This window comes from Hyperolius riggenbachi, chromosome 1 (genome assembly GCF_040937935.1).
Source record: "Hyperolius riggenbachi isolate aHypRig1 chromosome 1, aHypRig1.pri, whole genome shotgun sequence".
In the NCBI taxonomy this organism is placed as follows: Eukaryota; Metazoa; Chordata; class Amphibia; order Anura; family Hyperoliidae; genus Hyperolius; species Hyperolius riggenbachi.
The window spans coordinates 630031030-630046612 of NC_090646.1; the positions used below are offsets into that span (position 1 = coordinate 630031030).

General features: G+C 45.9%; 1 protein-coding gene across 5 annotated transcripts in view; it reads left to right on the forward strand.

Annotated features, from left to right (window-relative positions):
• ANKRD55 (ankyrin repeat domain 55) overlaps positions 1-15583 on the forward strand; it is a 186319-nt gene that overhangs the window by 114374 nt on the left and 56362 nt on the right. For 4 of the 5 annotated variants that reach the window (XM_068271836.1, XM_068271834.1, XM_068271838.1 and 1 more), the window contains exon 2: positions 15203-15325. In XM_068271836.1, coding sequence (XP_068127937.1) covers positions 15203-15325 — 123 coding nt within the window. Of the gene's footprint in view, positions 1-11726; positions 11796-15202; positions 15326-15583 lie in introns of those variants that run through there. The other variant, XM_068271839.1, reaches the window with a different exon arrangement.

Below are 15583 nucleotides of genomic sequence, written 5' to 3' on the forward strand. Positions count from 1 at the left end.
GTTAGATATGGAAGAGGGGGCTGTACATGAGTGTTAGACATGAAAGAGGAAGCTGTACATGAGTGTTAGACATGAAAGAGGCTGCTGTACATGAGTGTTAGATATGGAAGAGGGGGCTGTACATGAGTGTTAGATATGGAAGAGGGGGCTGTACATGAGTGTTAGATATGGAAGAGGGGGCTGTACATGAGTGTTAGACATGGAAGAGGGGGCTGTACATGAGTGTTAGACATGGAAGAGGGGGCTGTACATGAGTGTTAGATATGGAAGAGGGGGCTGTACATGAGTGTTAGATATGGAAGAGGGGGCTGTACATGAGTGTTAGACATGGAAGAGGGGGCTGTACATGAGTGTTAGACATGGAAGAGGGGGCTGTACATGAGTGTTAGATATGGAAGAGGGGGCTGTACATGAGTGTTAGACATGGAAGAGGGGGCTGTACATGAGTGTTAGACATGGAAGAGGGGGCTGTACATGAGTGTTAGACATGGAAGAGGGGGCTGTACATGAGTGTTAGACATGGAAGAGGGGGCTGTACATGAGTGTTAGATATGGAAGAGGGGGCTGTACATGAGTGTTAGATATGGAAGAGGGGGCTGTACATGAGTGTTAGACATGGAAGAGGGGGCTGTACATGAGTGTTAGACATGGAAGAGGGGGCTGTACATGAGTGTTAGATATGGAAGAGGGGGCTGTACATGAGTGTTAGACATGGAAGAGGGGGCTGTACATGAGTGTTAGATATGGAAGAGGGGGCTGTACAAGGAATAGGAGGGGGGTGCTATACATGGGAGGGAAAAGGGGCAGAAGAGGCCTAGGGGCAGAAAAAGTCTAAATCCAGCCTTGTGCAAAACTATGCATTATGAAAAAAAAATTAGGCAGTAGACTCGCCCCATCATACCTCGTGCTATGCAGGTTGTGAATAGTTTATAAGCAAAGCCAAATTTATATAATGCCATGGCTGCTTACGTGGGTGATACTCACTCAAAATGGATCCCAAAAAGACAAATTACAATGACAATAAGCAGCACAGTAATTTTGTGTAAAGCTGGTTTTGGCCACCACACTATAGGAAGGACATTGATATACTAGAAAAGGTACAAAGACGGGCAACTAAATTAACCTGAGAGGTGGAAGGTGTCACTTACTGAGAAAGGACAGGCCAGCTGGGTTTATTTATCCTGGATTAAAGTGAACCTTAAGCCAGAAAAAAAAATGAGTTTTACTCACCTGGGGCTTCTACCAGCCCCCTGCAGCAGTCCTGTGCCCTCGCAGCCACTCACTAATCTTCTGGTCCCCCGCTACCAGCTAGTTTCGTTTTTGCCGACAGGCCCGTCAGGACTGGCCATGCGTAGCTTTTTCCGCGTGCGTGTGTAATGCGGCAACGCGTATTTTTGTAAATAGCAATAGCGCTAATTACAGTCGGGAATGCGGAAAAAGCTACGCATGGCCAGTCCTGACGGGCCTGCCTGTCTGCAAAAACGAAACTAGCTGGCAGCAGGAGACCAGAGGATGAGTGAGTGGCTGCGAGGGCACAGGACTGCTGCAGAGGGCTGGTAGAAGCCCCAGGTGAGTAAAACTCATTTTTTTTTCCTGGCTTAAGTGTCCCTTTAAAGGCGGCTAAGGAGTGACCTGATTAATCTTTATACAGGAAGTCTCCGGTTAATGAACAAGATAGGGACTGTAGGGTTATTCATAACATGAATCCGTTCTTAAATTGGAACACCGTGCCATCTCTGTCCCCTGTACCTCCTCTCTGCCTGCTGTGCCTCCAGTGTCCCCCTCTGCCCCTGTCCCCACTGTGTCTCCTGTGTCCTCCTGTTCCCTCAATGTCCCTCTCTGTGTCACTTCTGCCTCCGCTGTGTCCCTCTGTGCCTCCCTCTGTGTCACCTCTGCCCCCACTGTGTCACCTGTGTCCTCCTGTTCCCTCAATGTCCCTCTCTGTGCCCCCTCTGCCTCCCCTGTCCTGTGTTCCTCTGTGCCCCCCTCTGCCACCTTGTGCCCCTTCCTCCAACACTGGATCATAGGTTTGCTTTTGGCGGGTCGCTCATAAGTGAGGCGTTTGTAAGTTGGGGTAAGTCTAGGACAGTATATGAGCTTAAGTGGCAGCAAACAGATGGCCCGAACTTCCGATTTTCCTAAAGTGCTTTCAAACATCTTGCATGTGTATACATCAATAAGGGAGTGTAGTTAGAGTTCTGCTTCACACTGACACACCAAACTCACTGTGTAACGCACCGCAAACAGCTGTTTGCGTAGTGACAGCCGTGCTGGACTGGTGCGCACAGTGGCGATAGCGGTTTTCAAGCCCATATGGTCGCCGGGCTGTGGTAGCTCAATGATAGAACAACAGTGACTGTCCAGCTGATCAAATTTGGTCTGTCCACAATGAAGCAACGACCTTATTATCTTCTTGTATGTAGGTAGACATAGGTAGGTGCCCCTGTATAGGTAGGTAGGCATGGGTAGATGCCCCAGTAGTTAGCTAGGCATAGGTAGAAGTCCCAGTATAGGTAGGTAGGCATAGGTAGGAGCCCCAGTAGTTAGCTAGGCATAGGTAGAAGTCCCAGTATAGGTAGGAAGACATAGGTAGGTGCCCCAGTAGTTAGCTAGGCATAGGTAGGAGTCCCAATATAGGTAGGTAGGCAGAGGTAGAAGTCCCAGTATAGGTAGGTAGGCATAGGTAGGAGTCCCAGTATAGGTAGGTAGGCATAGGTAGGAGTCCCAGAATAGGTAGGTAGGCATAGGTAGGTGCCCCAGTAGTTCGCTAGGCATAGGTAGGTGCCCTAGTATAGGTAGGTAGGCAAAGGTAGGTGCCCCAGTAGTTAGCTAGGAGTCCCAGTATAGGTAGGTAGGCATAGGTAGGAGTCCCAGTGTAGGTAGGTAGGCATAGATAGGAATCCCAGTATAGGTAGGTAGGCATAGGTAGGTGCCCCGGTAGTTCGCTAGGCATAGGTAGGTGCCCTAGTATAGGTAGGTAGTCATAGGTAGGTGCCCCAGTAGTTAGCTAGGAGTCCTAGTATAGGTAGGTAGGCATAGGTAGGAGTCCCAGTGTAGGTAGGAGTCCCAATATAGATAGGTAGGCATAGGTAGGAATCCCAGGATAGGTAGGTAGGCATAGGTAGGTGCCCCGGTAGTTTGCTAGGCATAGGTAGGTGCCCTAGTATATTTAGGTAGGCATAGGTAGGTGCCCCAGTAGTTAGCTAGGAGTCCCAGTATAGGTAGGTAGGCATAGGTAGGAGTCCCAGTGTAGGTAGGTAGGCATAGGTAGGAGTCCCAGTATAGGTAGGTAGGAATAGGTAGGTGCCCCAGTAGTTAGCTAGGCATAGGTAGAAGTCCCAGTATAGGTAGGTAGGCATAGGTAGGTGCCCTAGTATAGGTAGGTAGGTAGGCATAGGTCGGTGTCCCCGTATAGGTAAGTAGGTGCCCCAGTAGTTAGGTAGGTGTCTCAGTATAGATAGTTAGGCAGGGCCAGGCTGGCACAGTAATAACAATTACCAAGGTCCAGCTCCAACAGATAGGGCTGTATAATGTCAGTGTCAGTGGGCAACACAAAAAAAACACCTCAGGAGAACATTAGCTCTCAAAAGAGCTGTTGTGGTTTATTGGTTATTGGTTTTAGCAATAACAATCAGCCAGGAGCAAGCTAACAAGCCTACAAGAGCCTAACTAATCTTTCCCTATGAGAGTCTGCCAGCAGCTGTCCCTTCACTAATACTGCCGGTACATGAGTGAGTGTAATGGGCGGCGGTGCCTGTCTTTTATAAGGGGGGAGTGGCTCCAGGAGAGAGTGTAGCCTAATTGGTTACAATGTGCCTGCTGACTGTGATGTAGAGGGTCAAAGCTGACCCTAATGGCGCACTATGGGGGCGAATTGAACTTCCGCAAAAGTTCGCCTTCGCTGGCGAACGCAAACCACCGGAAGTTCGCCTGGAACCGTTTGGGCCATCTCTACTGGGTACTTTGACACAAATCTTTGAATGACTAGATTCAGCACATGTGCCATGCAGGGTACATGTGTCAGCTTTCCCAAATTCAAAGCGAAATAAGATTGCTGCCGTTGTCACAATAGGGGGTGCAATGTATGCAACCGCACCCAGGACCTTGGATCAGAGGGGCCCACTATTACAACAGCATAGAATGCTGCTGTAATATTTAAATGGATTTGTACTGTATGTTGAACAAGTGGCTGGGTAGTGTAAGGACTAAGGGCTCTGCTGACATCGGAGACATCGGTTCAAATGTTGTCTCTTCCTATTCAGTAATCCAGCACCTATACAGTAAGGAGTTCTTGGGCAACACTCTCTAAGGGCCCGTTCACACTGCACGCGTTTCCAGCCGCATTTTGAAAACGCGTGCAGGTGGCCAAAACGCACGACATCAGACATTGCATAGAGTGCAATGTCTGATGTTCACACTGCATGCGTTCCGGACCTGTGCGGTCCGGGAACGCATGCTGCACGCAGATTTTGCAAAAACGCGTGGCTGTCCCATTCACTTTTCAGTGATGGGATCAGCCACGCAACGCACACAAACGCGGATGGCCATGCGTTCGTACGCGTTGCGGTCCGCACGCGTTCCGCACGCATGGCCATCCGCATTTCTGATCTGAACGGGCCCTGACACTACTACTGCTTACTGAGTGCGCTCTAGTGGCTGCCTCCCAATCGCTTTGAGTCCGACAGGAGAAAAGCGCTATACAGATACAGGAATTATTATAATGCATACATAAGCCTGACGTGCCTTTCCCGGTTTACAAACAACAGCTTCATCTGAAGCAAATTTTGCAGGGGGAATTTAATAAAAACCTGTATTAAACGTGAACCTGCTGCCTAATAGATCTTATTTTGTGTCTGTTTGGATGGAGGCAGTTTTTCTACAAAGACACACGAGACATAATAACAACATAATTGTATTCAAGCACGTCAGATGCCTTCCTCAGTCACCACTGACAACAGATAAGATTTTACTGGAAACGGGAAGCTAATTTATTCCACGTTACTGGAAAGCAGTCCCTGCATGTGACCCTGAGATCTTAACATCTGTTTCCTATGAACACTGATCTCCCAGTGCTGCTGCTGCTGCTACAGTATACTCTATTTCCCAAGAGCCCTCCTTGCCAGCCAAAATCCTTTCTGCCATCCTTAGGCCAGAAACCCACTAGGAGCGATTTCTAAGCGCTAATGATTTTAAAAAAAACTCTTGCTAATGCAATGCTATGGGGGATTTTTATAAAACCACATCGCTCAAGTGGGATCACACCCATAGCATTGCATTAGCAAGAGTTTTCAAATCGAATACGCTGCTAGTGGTTTCTGGCCTAAAATATGCTTTCCTGAGAGTTTCTTTCAAGGATAATAAATTATACTAGTAGACCCAAGCCCATTTAAAAAAAGGGGTTCAGGTCTGTTTTGTGACAGCGCGCGTGCCCGTTGCTCGTGCGCGCACCCGTCTGCCCGCGGCCTGCCCGGCTCACTGGCCCTGTGCTCAAGTCCCAACGGCTTTCTGGGTCCGTGCTGCGCACATGCGCAGTAGCAAAAAGCACAGACCCAGCGATACAGAGACAGTGTTCGCAGGGACATTTGTCTCTTAGTTTATTTGATGTTACACTTTGTAGCTCTGAATAAGTGTAACGGTGGCCACTAACGGTCAAATTTCTAGCGAAAAATCATTTGAGCGATCAGAAATTCTGATCGGATTGGTTGAAAATAATCTCAGTTGATGGGCACAATCGAAAAAAATTGACGATTTTTCGCTAGAAATTGGACCGTTAGTGGCCACCTTAAGTGAGTGTGCGATGCCGTATGGCTTATCACTTTAATGTTGCCATTAGTATTCTGAAGAGGATGGACTGTGGCAGGTAAATATCTGAGAGTTGGCTCTGTAGCTTTGAGTAGTGATGAGCACGCATTTTGCATGATCATAATTTTGCATAGTAATTTGCAAAATCGTAAAAGAAATTGAGAAATTGAGAAATTTCAGGAAAAATCATAATTAATTTCGTATGCAGGGCCGGTTCTCTCATGAAGCAGGGTGAAACACTTGCATCAGGCACAGAGATTACAGGGGCAGCATGTTTGTACTGTGTGTTTACACTAACAGCATGCAGTCAGAGTAGGAGGAGAAGCGATAGAGGTGAATAGGTCATCAATCATTGGGGAAAAGCAGCTTGTAGTTCTGTGTGAGGAGTATGACAAGCGAGTGAGGGGGGGGGGAGCAGGAGAGCAGCAGTGTTTCATTTGACTTGCACAGCAGAAGGGAGGAGGTGGCACTGCTGTCCTGACTGAGAAGTAATGTAGTGGCTGAGGGTGAGCAGTTTGTTTGTCACAGGCTCTCAGCTAGCCAGCTGTTGTGTCGAGCTGCCGCTGCAGCATATCATGTGAGAACATTAAATGCAGCAGAGTAAATTGTAGGGTGCTGTGCTATCATTCCAAATCGGAGGGGTGGGGGGGGGATGGATGCTTACAAGTTTGCCTTGGGCAGAAAAAAAGTCTAGAACCGGCCCTGTTCGTATTGTAAACATAATCAAGAACCGTAATTTTGCAATTTGACAACATTTTTGCGTAATTCCGTGCTGACTTTAGCAGTTAATACATGCTTTTGTCACCAATTGCTACGTATGTTAAGGGGAAGGGGAAGAGTGGGAACAAGTCAAAAACATTTTTTTCAAAAAGACCGTGTAGTTTTTGAGGTAATCAATTTTGAAAATGCAAAGGAAAAATGTTTTTTAAACTGACATTTTTCTGTTTAAAAAACATTTTTCCTTTGCATTTGTAAAATCGATTTTCTCAAAACCTCCAAGTTCTTTTTGAAAAATTATTATTTTTAATGCTTCCCACTATTGCAATGGATGAATGACAACTGGCTGAAACTAAATGCAGACAAAACTGAAGTCCTTCTGATTGGAGGGCAGAGCATGATAACAAAACAACTTAACTTGCAGTCTTCACCACTGGGAATAGGAGGCACGGATCTACGCAGCTCTGATCATGTGCATAGCCTGGGAGTTCTAATTGATTGGGATTTAAACTTCAGAACTCAAATCTCTGCGGTGGTGAAATCATCCTATTTACACCTGAAGAACATTGCAAAAATCAAGCACCTCATCCCCCCAGAAGATCTGCCAACCTTAGTCCACGCCTTCATCACATCCCGACTGGACTACTGCAATGCTCTCTACACTGGCCTTCCAAAAAAGGCCTTGTACCGCCTACAGCTGATACAGAATACTGCTGCCAGACTGCTAACCAACCAACCCCGTCACTGCCACATAACGCCAGTCTTGCATTCCCTTCACTGGCTACCTATAGGATGGAGGGTCCTATTCATGATCGGCCTACTGACATTTAAATCCCTGAATAATCTAGGCCCTGGATACATGAAAGATATGTTACAGCTGCGTAGCAATCCCCGCATTCTCAGATCCACAGGTTCTAATAATCTAGTCATACCCAGAGTCCACTTGGAAACTTTTGGTCCCAGAGCCTTCTGTCATGCTGCCCCTACATTTTGGAACTCCTTACCTCAACAGATCAGGACAGCCCCATCCCTGGACGTGTTTAAATCCAGACTAAAAACCCACCTGTTCAGTCTGGCATTTGCAGAAATATAACTTTTGTTGTGTGAATACTTCATCCTACTAATTACTGAATCTCAGAGAGCCTAAGCGCTTTGAGTCCTATGGGAGAAAAGCGCTATAGAAATGTTATTGTATTGTATTATTGTATATTGCCCTTAACATACATATCGTGACGTTAGCTTATAAGGGGGCTTTGCTTTGAAATGGTAAAGTCGGCACAAAATTATGTAAAATTTTGTGTAATTATGTGAAATTACAAATGGATTGCACAAAATCAATTGAATGTCTAAATCGTGATTACGAATGCGCATAATTGTGAAAAATGACACAAAATTTCACGTAATCGCAATTAGCAAATTACGATCATCACTAGCTTGGAGACAGAATAGAGAATAGTGGAACTTCTGAAAAGGCGTCCCCAGTAGCAGCTTAAAGTGTAGCTAAAGTGACGTATGACATAATGAGATAAACATAGGTACATATAATACTTGCCATAGTAGGGAATTCTCTGAAGTCCCCTCCTGTTGTTATCTATACAAAAGAGCTTGGCGACAGCTTGTCGAATTCAGCTCGGTTTCCTGAAAAGTAAATGGAGGATAGAACAGCTGAGAAACAGGGTACCCACTTTTACGTTAATTATCCTGGCTTCAGCATCAGAAACACTTCCTATATCTATATATTGCAGCATATTATTCTGTAGCGCTGCTCTCCCAATGCATAGCCTAGGCTGCTTAGCTATGCACAATTCTCAGAAACAAAGTTTTCACCGAGATCACCGGATAGGACTAAAGATGTCAACACCAGTGATAATGTTCAGAATGTAAATCGGGGTGAGGAAAGATTTTACAGTGGACGCAAACTGACTAAATAATCTGTAAATAAACTAGACCTTAGGCCTGTTAGATTAACTGGCGCGAAAAGCACAGCCTCCAGCCTCTTGGGAGGCCCTCCCTGCTGCCTCAGCGTTGAACGCTCCCACCGCCAGTCACGGCCCGTCACTGTGCGCATGCTTGGCCAATGGTGGACACTTAGGGGCTGATTGCCTTTGCCTTTTTAAAACCAATACATGCAACAATGCTGCAGTGATTCTCATCGAATTGAATGGGAACCGCATACGCAATCACGGCAAAATCGCTTCTGCAGCGATTCTCATTCACTTACATGGGAATCGCAAGTGCAATCAGGGCAAAATCGCTGTGATTTTGCAACAATTTTCACTGTGGATCAGTCCGACAGGGTTATACTCCAGTACCTTAGCATTTATTATTATTATTTTAGCATATAGCACTGACATCTTCCACAGAGGTGTACAGCATATATTGTCATATTCCTCAACTGTCCCTCAGAGGGGCTCACAATCTAATCCCTACCATATCCATATGTCTATATAGTGTACTGTTTGTATCATAGCCTAGTAGGACCAATTTAGGGGGGAACTGGAGTGTCCAGAGGAAACCCACACAAACACAGGGAGAACATATAAACTCCATGCAGATAGTGCCCTGGCTGGGATATGAAACAGGGACCCAACGCTACAAGGCAAGAGAGCGGACCACTACGCCACTGTTACAGTATTGTACAAAGCCATGCTTACAGTGGGAATGAGGTCTACAGTGTTCTCCCAAGGTTCTTTTAGCCGGGTGCTCCACCCGGCTAGTTTTAGTGAGCACCCGGCTGTAATCTGCTCATCTCCTCCTCTGTTGTAAGCAGAGAAGTACCAGCCCTGCATTCTCTCATCTCGCCCCACCCGGCTACTTTTTCATGCCACCCGGCTGGAAAAAAATTCTGGGGAGAACAATGGTCTATATGGTGACAGTATTGGCACTGTGCTGTGTTTCCTGCTTGTGCTGTGTGGAGTAATGCTGCTTCTGTGGCACTGTACTGTGTTTCCTGCTTGTGCTGTGTGGAGTAATGCTGCTTCTGTGGCACTGTACTGTGTTTCCTGCTTGTGCTGTGTGGAGTAATGCTGCTTCTGTGGCACTGTACTGTGTGTTTCCTGCTTGTGCTGTGTGGAGTAATGCTGCTTCTGTTTATTCTCAGTACTTTTAAGCCATGCTGCCCGGTGATTTATTCTTTAGTGTTCACAGCTTTGCACAATTACCTGAATGTGTTTTTGCTACTTCAGCACCTGTGAAAGCTGCCGAGAAATTCCTAGAAGTGGCTCATTCTGTGCCAGCGTGAGACTTTGCAGAGCAACACCCCGTCCCACAGCAACCAAAGGAGACCTGTCACAAGTGTAAAGTGAAACTCTAACTAAAGGGTTTTATTCCACTACTCGGCTGCTCATCTCCTTTATCTTTCTTCTCGCTCCTCCTCTCTGCTCCGCTGCTCCTCTCTGTCATGCTTTTCATTGGCTGCCAATTAAAGCGGACCTGAACTCAGAACTTCATCTCTGCTCTAAAAGATGAGCAACCGCCTATAATCTTTAAAGAAAACAATTCTTTATTACAGCTGATACAAATCCTGCAATAAATCTGCAGTGTGTCTACTTCCTGCTTTCATGGAAGCAGACATAAGGTTAACATCCTGTGTATACCAATTGGCTTCTCTGCTGTGGCAGTCAACTGACACAGGTGAGAGATTAAATTCCAACTTGTGGTTAGTCCCAGATGAGAGAGGTTTAGACAGGTTAAGCTCTCTAAATAAATATAGGGTGCGCTCTGAGTTCAGATCCACTTTAACCAGAGGATCCAGTTCAAATTCTTAACCCTAACCTACAAAGCTTTCCAAAACCTCTCTCCCCTGTACATCTCCTCACTCATTTCCAGTTACCAACCCAATCGCTATCTCAGGTCTGCACACGACCTTCTTTTGTTCTCTCCTAGAATCACCTCCTCGCATTCACGTATACAAGATTTCTCACTAACATCACCCCTCCTCTGGAATCCCCTTCCCAAACACATCCGTTACTCTCAAACCTTTGAAATCTGTAAGCAGTCCCTCAAAACACACTTTTTCTTTTCCAACAAGCATACACCTCTTGAGGACCACAGGCTTATGCTGGGTACACACAATGCGATTTCCCGCTCGATCAGCGGGATCGATGGATTATTTCCGACATGTTCGAACGGGTTTCGATCGATACAGTCGTTAATTTTGCATACTTAACATACAAAATTGTCAGCTGTATTGATCAAAACCCGATCGAACATGTCGGAAATAATCAATCGATCCCGCTGATCGAGCGGGAAATCGCATCGTGTGTACCCAGCACTAGGCCTCATTCACACTTGTGCGCTTTTGTCCGCTTTTCAGCAACATGTATCAATCTGTAACATTGATGTGCTGAAGAAAAGCGGACAGAAGCGGACACCCCCCTAGTGACCAAGTTTATTTTTACAATTCAGCACACTGCAGTTTATAGCACGGCCATACAACTTAGCAGCCAAATGAATCTTGCCTCCTTTTCTGCCCACCAACAGAGCTTTCTGTTGGTGGGATCTGATTGCTGCTGCGTTGTTTTAAAAAAATAATTTTATTGACTTTTTTTTTTTTTTTTTTTTTAAATTATCCCTCCCCCAAGATTCAATAACTGTGATCACCTCTCATAGGTATCAGCCTATTAGAGGGATGGCGTTGTGAGTCACTCCAGGGGAAAGCCAAGTGAGAGGGCTGTCCCCAGTACAGCAGTGCGCTAGATTGCAGAGCTGTACACGCTGTACAAATGGAAAAAAAATTGCGTTTTTTTTACCTAACAGCCTGCCAACTCCGCTGGCTGGCAGCCTGTTTACAGAGTGGAACGGAGCTCCATAACTCAGCGGGGATGTGTGATCCCACTAATCTCCACCTACAGGATCTGACGCCAATCGGCGTTAGGCTGTCCTGTAGCTGCCACCCTCCCACCGCCAATCGGCGTTAGGTGCTGAGGAGCGAGTTAACTTAAGCCATTCTCCCATCATTCTCTGGCCAAATTATACTGTTTACTAGACAACCTAACAATCATGGCCATCCGCACGTTGGGCAAAATGGGGCGGACACTCACTTAAGGTGGCTGCCCCCCTCCACCTGTCTAGTGATAGCAGGCAGCCCAGCGTTAGCCTCTGATCAACCGGCCACAAGTGAGTGCGGGCGCTAGGACCTCGCGGACACCACACTGACATGGGGAAGTGACATCACTTCCACCTATGCAGCATGGTGTTCACGGTGTACCATGCGCCCGCTCTCACTGGTCGCTGACTGATTCTGAGGTCTGACCCTGGCTGCTGCTGTCACTAAGGTGAGGGGGGGCACCTGTCACTACATACACTGGAGGGCTCCTGTCACTACCTAAACATGGGAGAATCTGTCACTACCTAAACAGTGGGGCCCTGTCGCTACCTAAACTGGGAGCTCCTGTCACTACCTAAACTGGGGGCTCCTGTCACTACCTAAACTGGGGGGAACCTGTCACTACCTGAACTGGGGGGAACCTGTCGCTACCTAAACTGGGGGGCTCCTGTCACTACCTAAACTGGGGGGCTCCTGTCACTACCTAAACTGGGGGGCACCTGTGTCAGGGGCACTCACAATCTAATTCCTACTATAGTCCTAGTCTAATGTTCCACCATTGCTAAATTCATGTAAATTTGGCTCCACCCGTGACTACACCCACATCCTGGTCTATGACCATGCCCAATTTTTGGTCACAGCACTAGCGCGTTTCTCTCCGTACTTCGGCATAGTTCTCCCCCCCCCCCCCTTTTTTTGCCCCCTCCCCCCCAAAATTGTCTGACAACGCCCATGCTAACAATATACTGCCTTTGGGTATGTATTTTGAATTTTACCGCACCTCTTGTCGGTCCCCCTCCCATTCCTTCAGAATGTAAGCTTGCAAGGGCAGGACTTTTTTCCCCCTTTTATGTCTTGGGATTTGTTATACATTTTTTTCATCATGTTACATTTGTCTCTGTAATTGCTATGTCTATTAATTCTTTGTTTTTTACCATTGTCCATAGTATTTTGTACCCCATGTTTGTTTCTTACTTTGTACAGCACCACAGAATAAGTTGGCGCTTTATAAATCAATAATGATAACTACACCAATCACTTCCATAACAGGCTAGTTAATAGTCTAATTTCTGCAAATATATATCCACATGCTTCAATAAGGGAAAAGTGAGACGGGAGAATTGTGTCACTTGGCTCCACAAAACTTGTGTGAAGGATAAACATTGTTTTACGATCTTGTTTTTCCTGGAGTCAGTTAGTGATTTAAAGCAAATCTGGATTAAATGGAAACTCATGAGTTACTGTAAATAATTGTATTTGTAGCAGCAATCCAAAATAGAACTTTTATGGTGTCCCATATTCTTATTTTGTGTTTAAAAGGTGAAAATCTGAAGTCTGGGCCATGTTTAAAGATAAACTGTAACCAAGAATTGAACTTCATCCCAATCAGTAGCTGATACCCCCTTTCCCATGAGAAATCTATTCCTTTTCTCAAACGGATCATCAGGGGGCTCTGTATGGCTGATATTGTGGTGAAACCCCTCCCACAAATGATGTCAGCGCCTCACAGCACTGAGGTCCTGACATCACAATGTGCTAGCCTTGTTGCATTGTGTGAAACAACAGCTGTTTCCAACTCCCAAAAAAGTAAGCAGCAGCTCCTTCCAGTGACATGCCAGCAGTAGAAATGTCACCATGTGATAAGTGTCAGAATGTAAATCAGGGAGAGGAAAGCTTTTACAATGGTGAAACACGGACTAAACCATTTATACATAATTATTGTAAAAATTAAGCACTTTTTTATTACATTAGTTTTACTGGAGTTCCTCTTTAACATAACACGGACATGGCTGTTCGTTCAGCTCCCACACAGAGAAATGATGACCTATTGAAAGTAGTATTCTGCTATCAGGAGTGTTTGCATAGAGGATGCCTTATGTTATGAAAGTAATCTTTAATAAGGGGTTTTCCATTGCCCTGTAACCAGGAAATTTGTGCTCCCCTAGCAGCGGAAGTTTGGGCACTGCTGTATATTTACCAGGCATCACAGGAGCCCAATTTTACCCTCCTTCAATGGGAGTCCGTTGCTTAGGTTTAGCTGTAGTAATATATCGGTATTTAGTACCTATATTTTACTATTGTTTTTTTCCACTTTAATAGTAGAATATCTGTAAATTTACCAATATTCTTTTTGGGCTTTTCTGGGCACCCAAATTTCCAGGTGGCCTTTGTTTAAGGCATGCTAGTGAACCTACCATCCCTTACCCCATACCTGTTCCTACAAAGATTAAAAAAATAATACCATAAAAGCACTTTAATTAAAAAAAAAAGTAAAAATCCTCTATCCAGCAGTGGCTGGATAGTGTGCAGTGCCTGGATAGTGTGCAGTGGCAGGATAGTGTGCAGTGGCTGGATTGTGCGCAGTGGCTGGATAGTGTGCAGTGGCTGGATTGTGCGCAGTGGCTGGATAGTGTAATGGTTACAGGCTTTGCCTCTGGCACAGGTGACCTGATTTCAAATCTTGGCTCTGCCTGTTCAGTAAGCCAGCACCTATTTGGTAGGGGACCTTGGGCAAGACTCCCTAATACTGCTACTGCCTATAGAGCGTGCCCCAGTGGCTGCAACTCTGGTGCTTTGAGTCTGCCAGGAGAAAAAGCATGATATAAATGTTCTGTGTCTGTCTGTCCCATCCCGTAATCCACATGAAATTTCGCCACCAGTGTAATCCTCCAGGGTTTTCATAGAATCTTCATTGAATACTGCATACATTTGTTTTTGGCGCAGGGTGAGTCAAATGAAGGCTCGCCCTGCTGCTGAAATTCCGGGTGGTGTTAAATACTGTGCACCCTCCGAGACGTAGCAACTCGGAGGCAGAAGTAATTTGGGGTCCGGCGATCCCCAAATAACCCGTGCACAGGCCGTAGACTACAGTATTACTGCTATATCGGTGCCAAACCTAGGCGATACGCGGCACACGGTGTGCGCCGAGAAGTCCTTCCTCGCTGAATACTCCACCTCATGAAGGTGTCAAGGTGGACCCTCTGTATAGGACGTCCACCGTAGGTCCATGAAGGTGGACCTTCTGTATAGGAGGTCCACCGTAGGTCCATGAAGGTGGACCTACTGTATAGGAGGTCTGAAGGCTCTTTCAAAGATGCTTAATCCCAGGGCTCCCATCTTGTCACTATCCTGAACTGGCAAAAATATCTTTAAATCTCTCACCTGGGTTTTCTATTGGTTCATTGAATGCTGGAAATACACAGTGAGTTTTTTCGGCAGATAGATAACTCGATAGATAATTTCCGACAGGTCCGATCTGATTTTGATTTTTTTTTTCTGTTCGATTTTCTGATCAATTCTATAGAAAATGATCAGAAAAACGATCGGACCTGTCAGAAATTATCTATCGAGCCGTCTATCTGCCGAAAAAACTCATTGTGTATTCCCAGCATCACTGACCATTCAGATTCCTCAATGAAAAGGACAAAATTGCTGTAGTAGTTGCTTGATGTCTTGACCTGCTAGTCACCTTTATTGCTGTATTCACTCCGGGGTTTGTTCTAGGAAAAGGTATACTTTCAGCTAAAGCTTTGAAAAAGAAACTCCTGCTGTTCAATCAATGGAAACAATTCCTGGAACCCATTGCCATGTCTGAACAAGCACTTAACGAATGCCCTCTGTCCTTTGTGTCTTAAGGTGACTCAGCTGAAGAGATTGACCTGAGCGTGGTATACCAAGCATCAGCCAATGGGGATGTCAACACACTGACTGCAATCATCCGTGAGGATCCTTCAATCCTGGAGTACTGTGACAGTGAAGGTACTGCATGTGTCGCTTATTGAACGTCATGGAAATGGTGGGGGGCCAATGAACTGTAAAAGTCAGCCAGCAGAGGCTTTCTGTAGCCTAGACATCTAAAATGTACATGTCATGCGTAACAGCTGTCAGGCTACCTTTCTATGCCCAGCACCAGGGCTGCAATTACCATAAGCCACTGTAGGTACGAGCCTACAGGCGCCTGATGATGGAGAGGCGGCTCCCTCTCTTGTTCCCTATTCAGAATCCTGATCAAAGCAT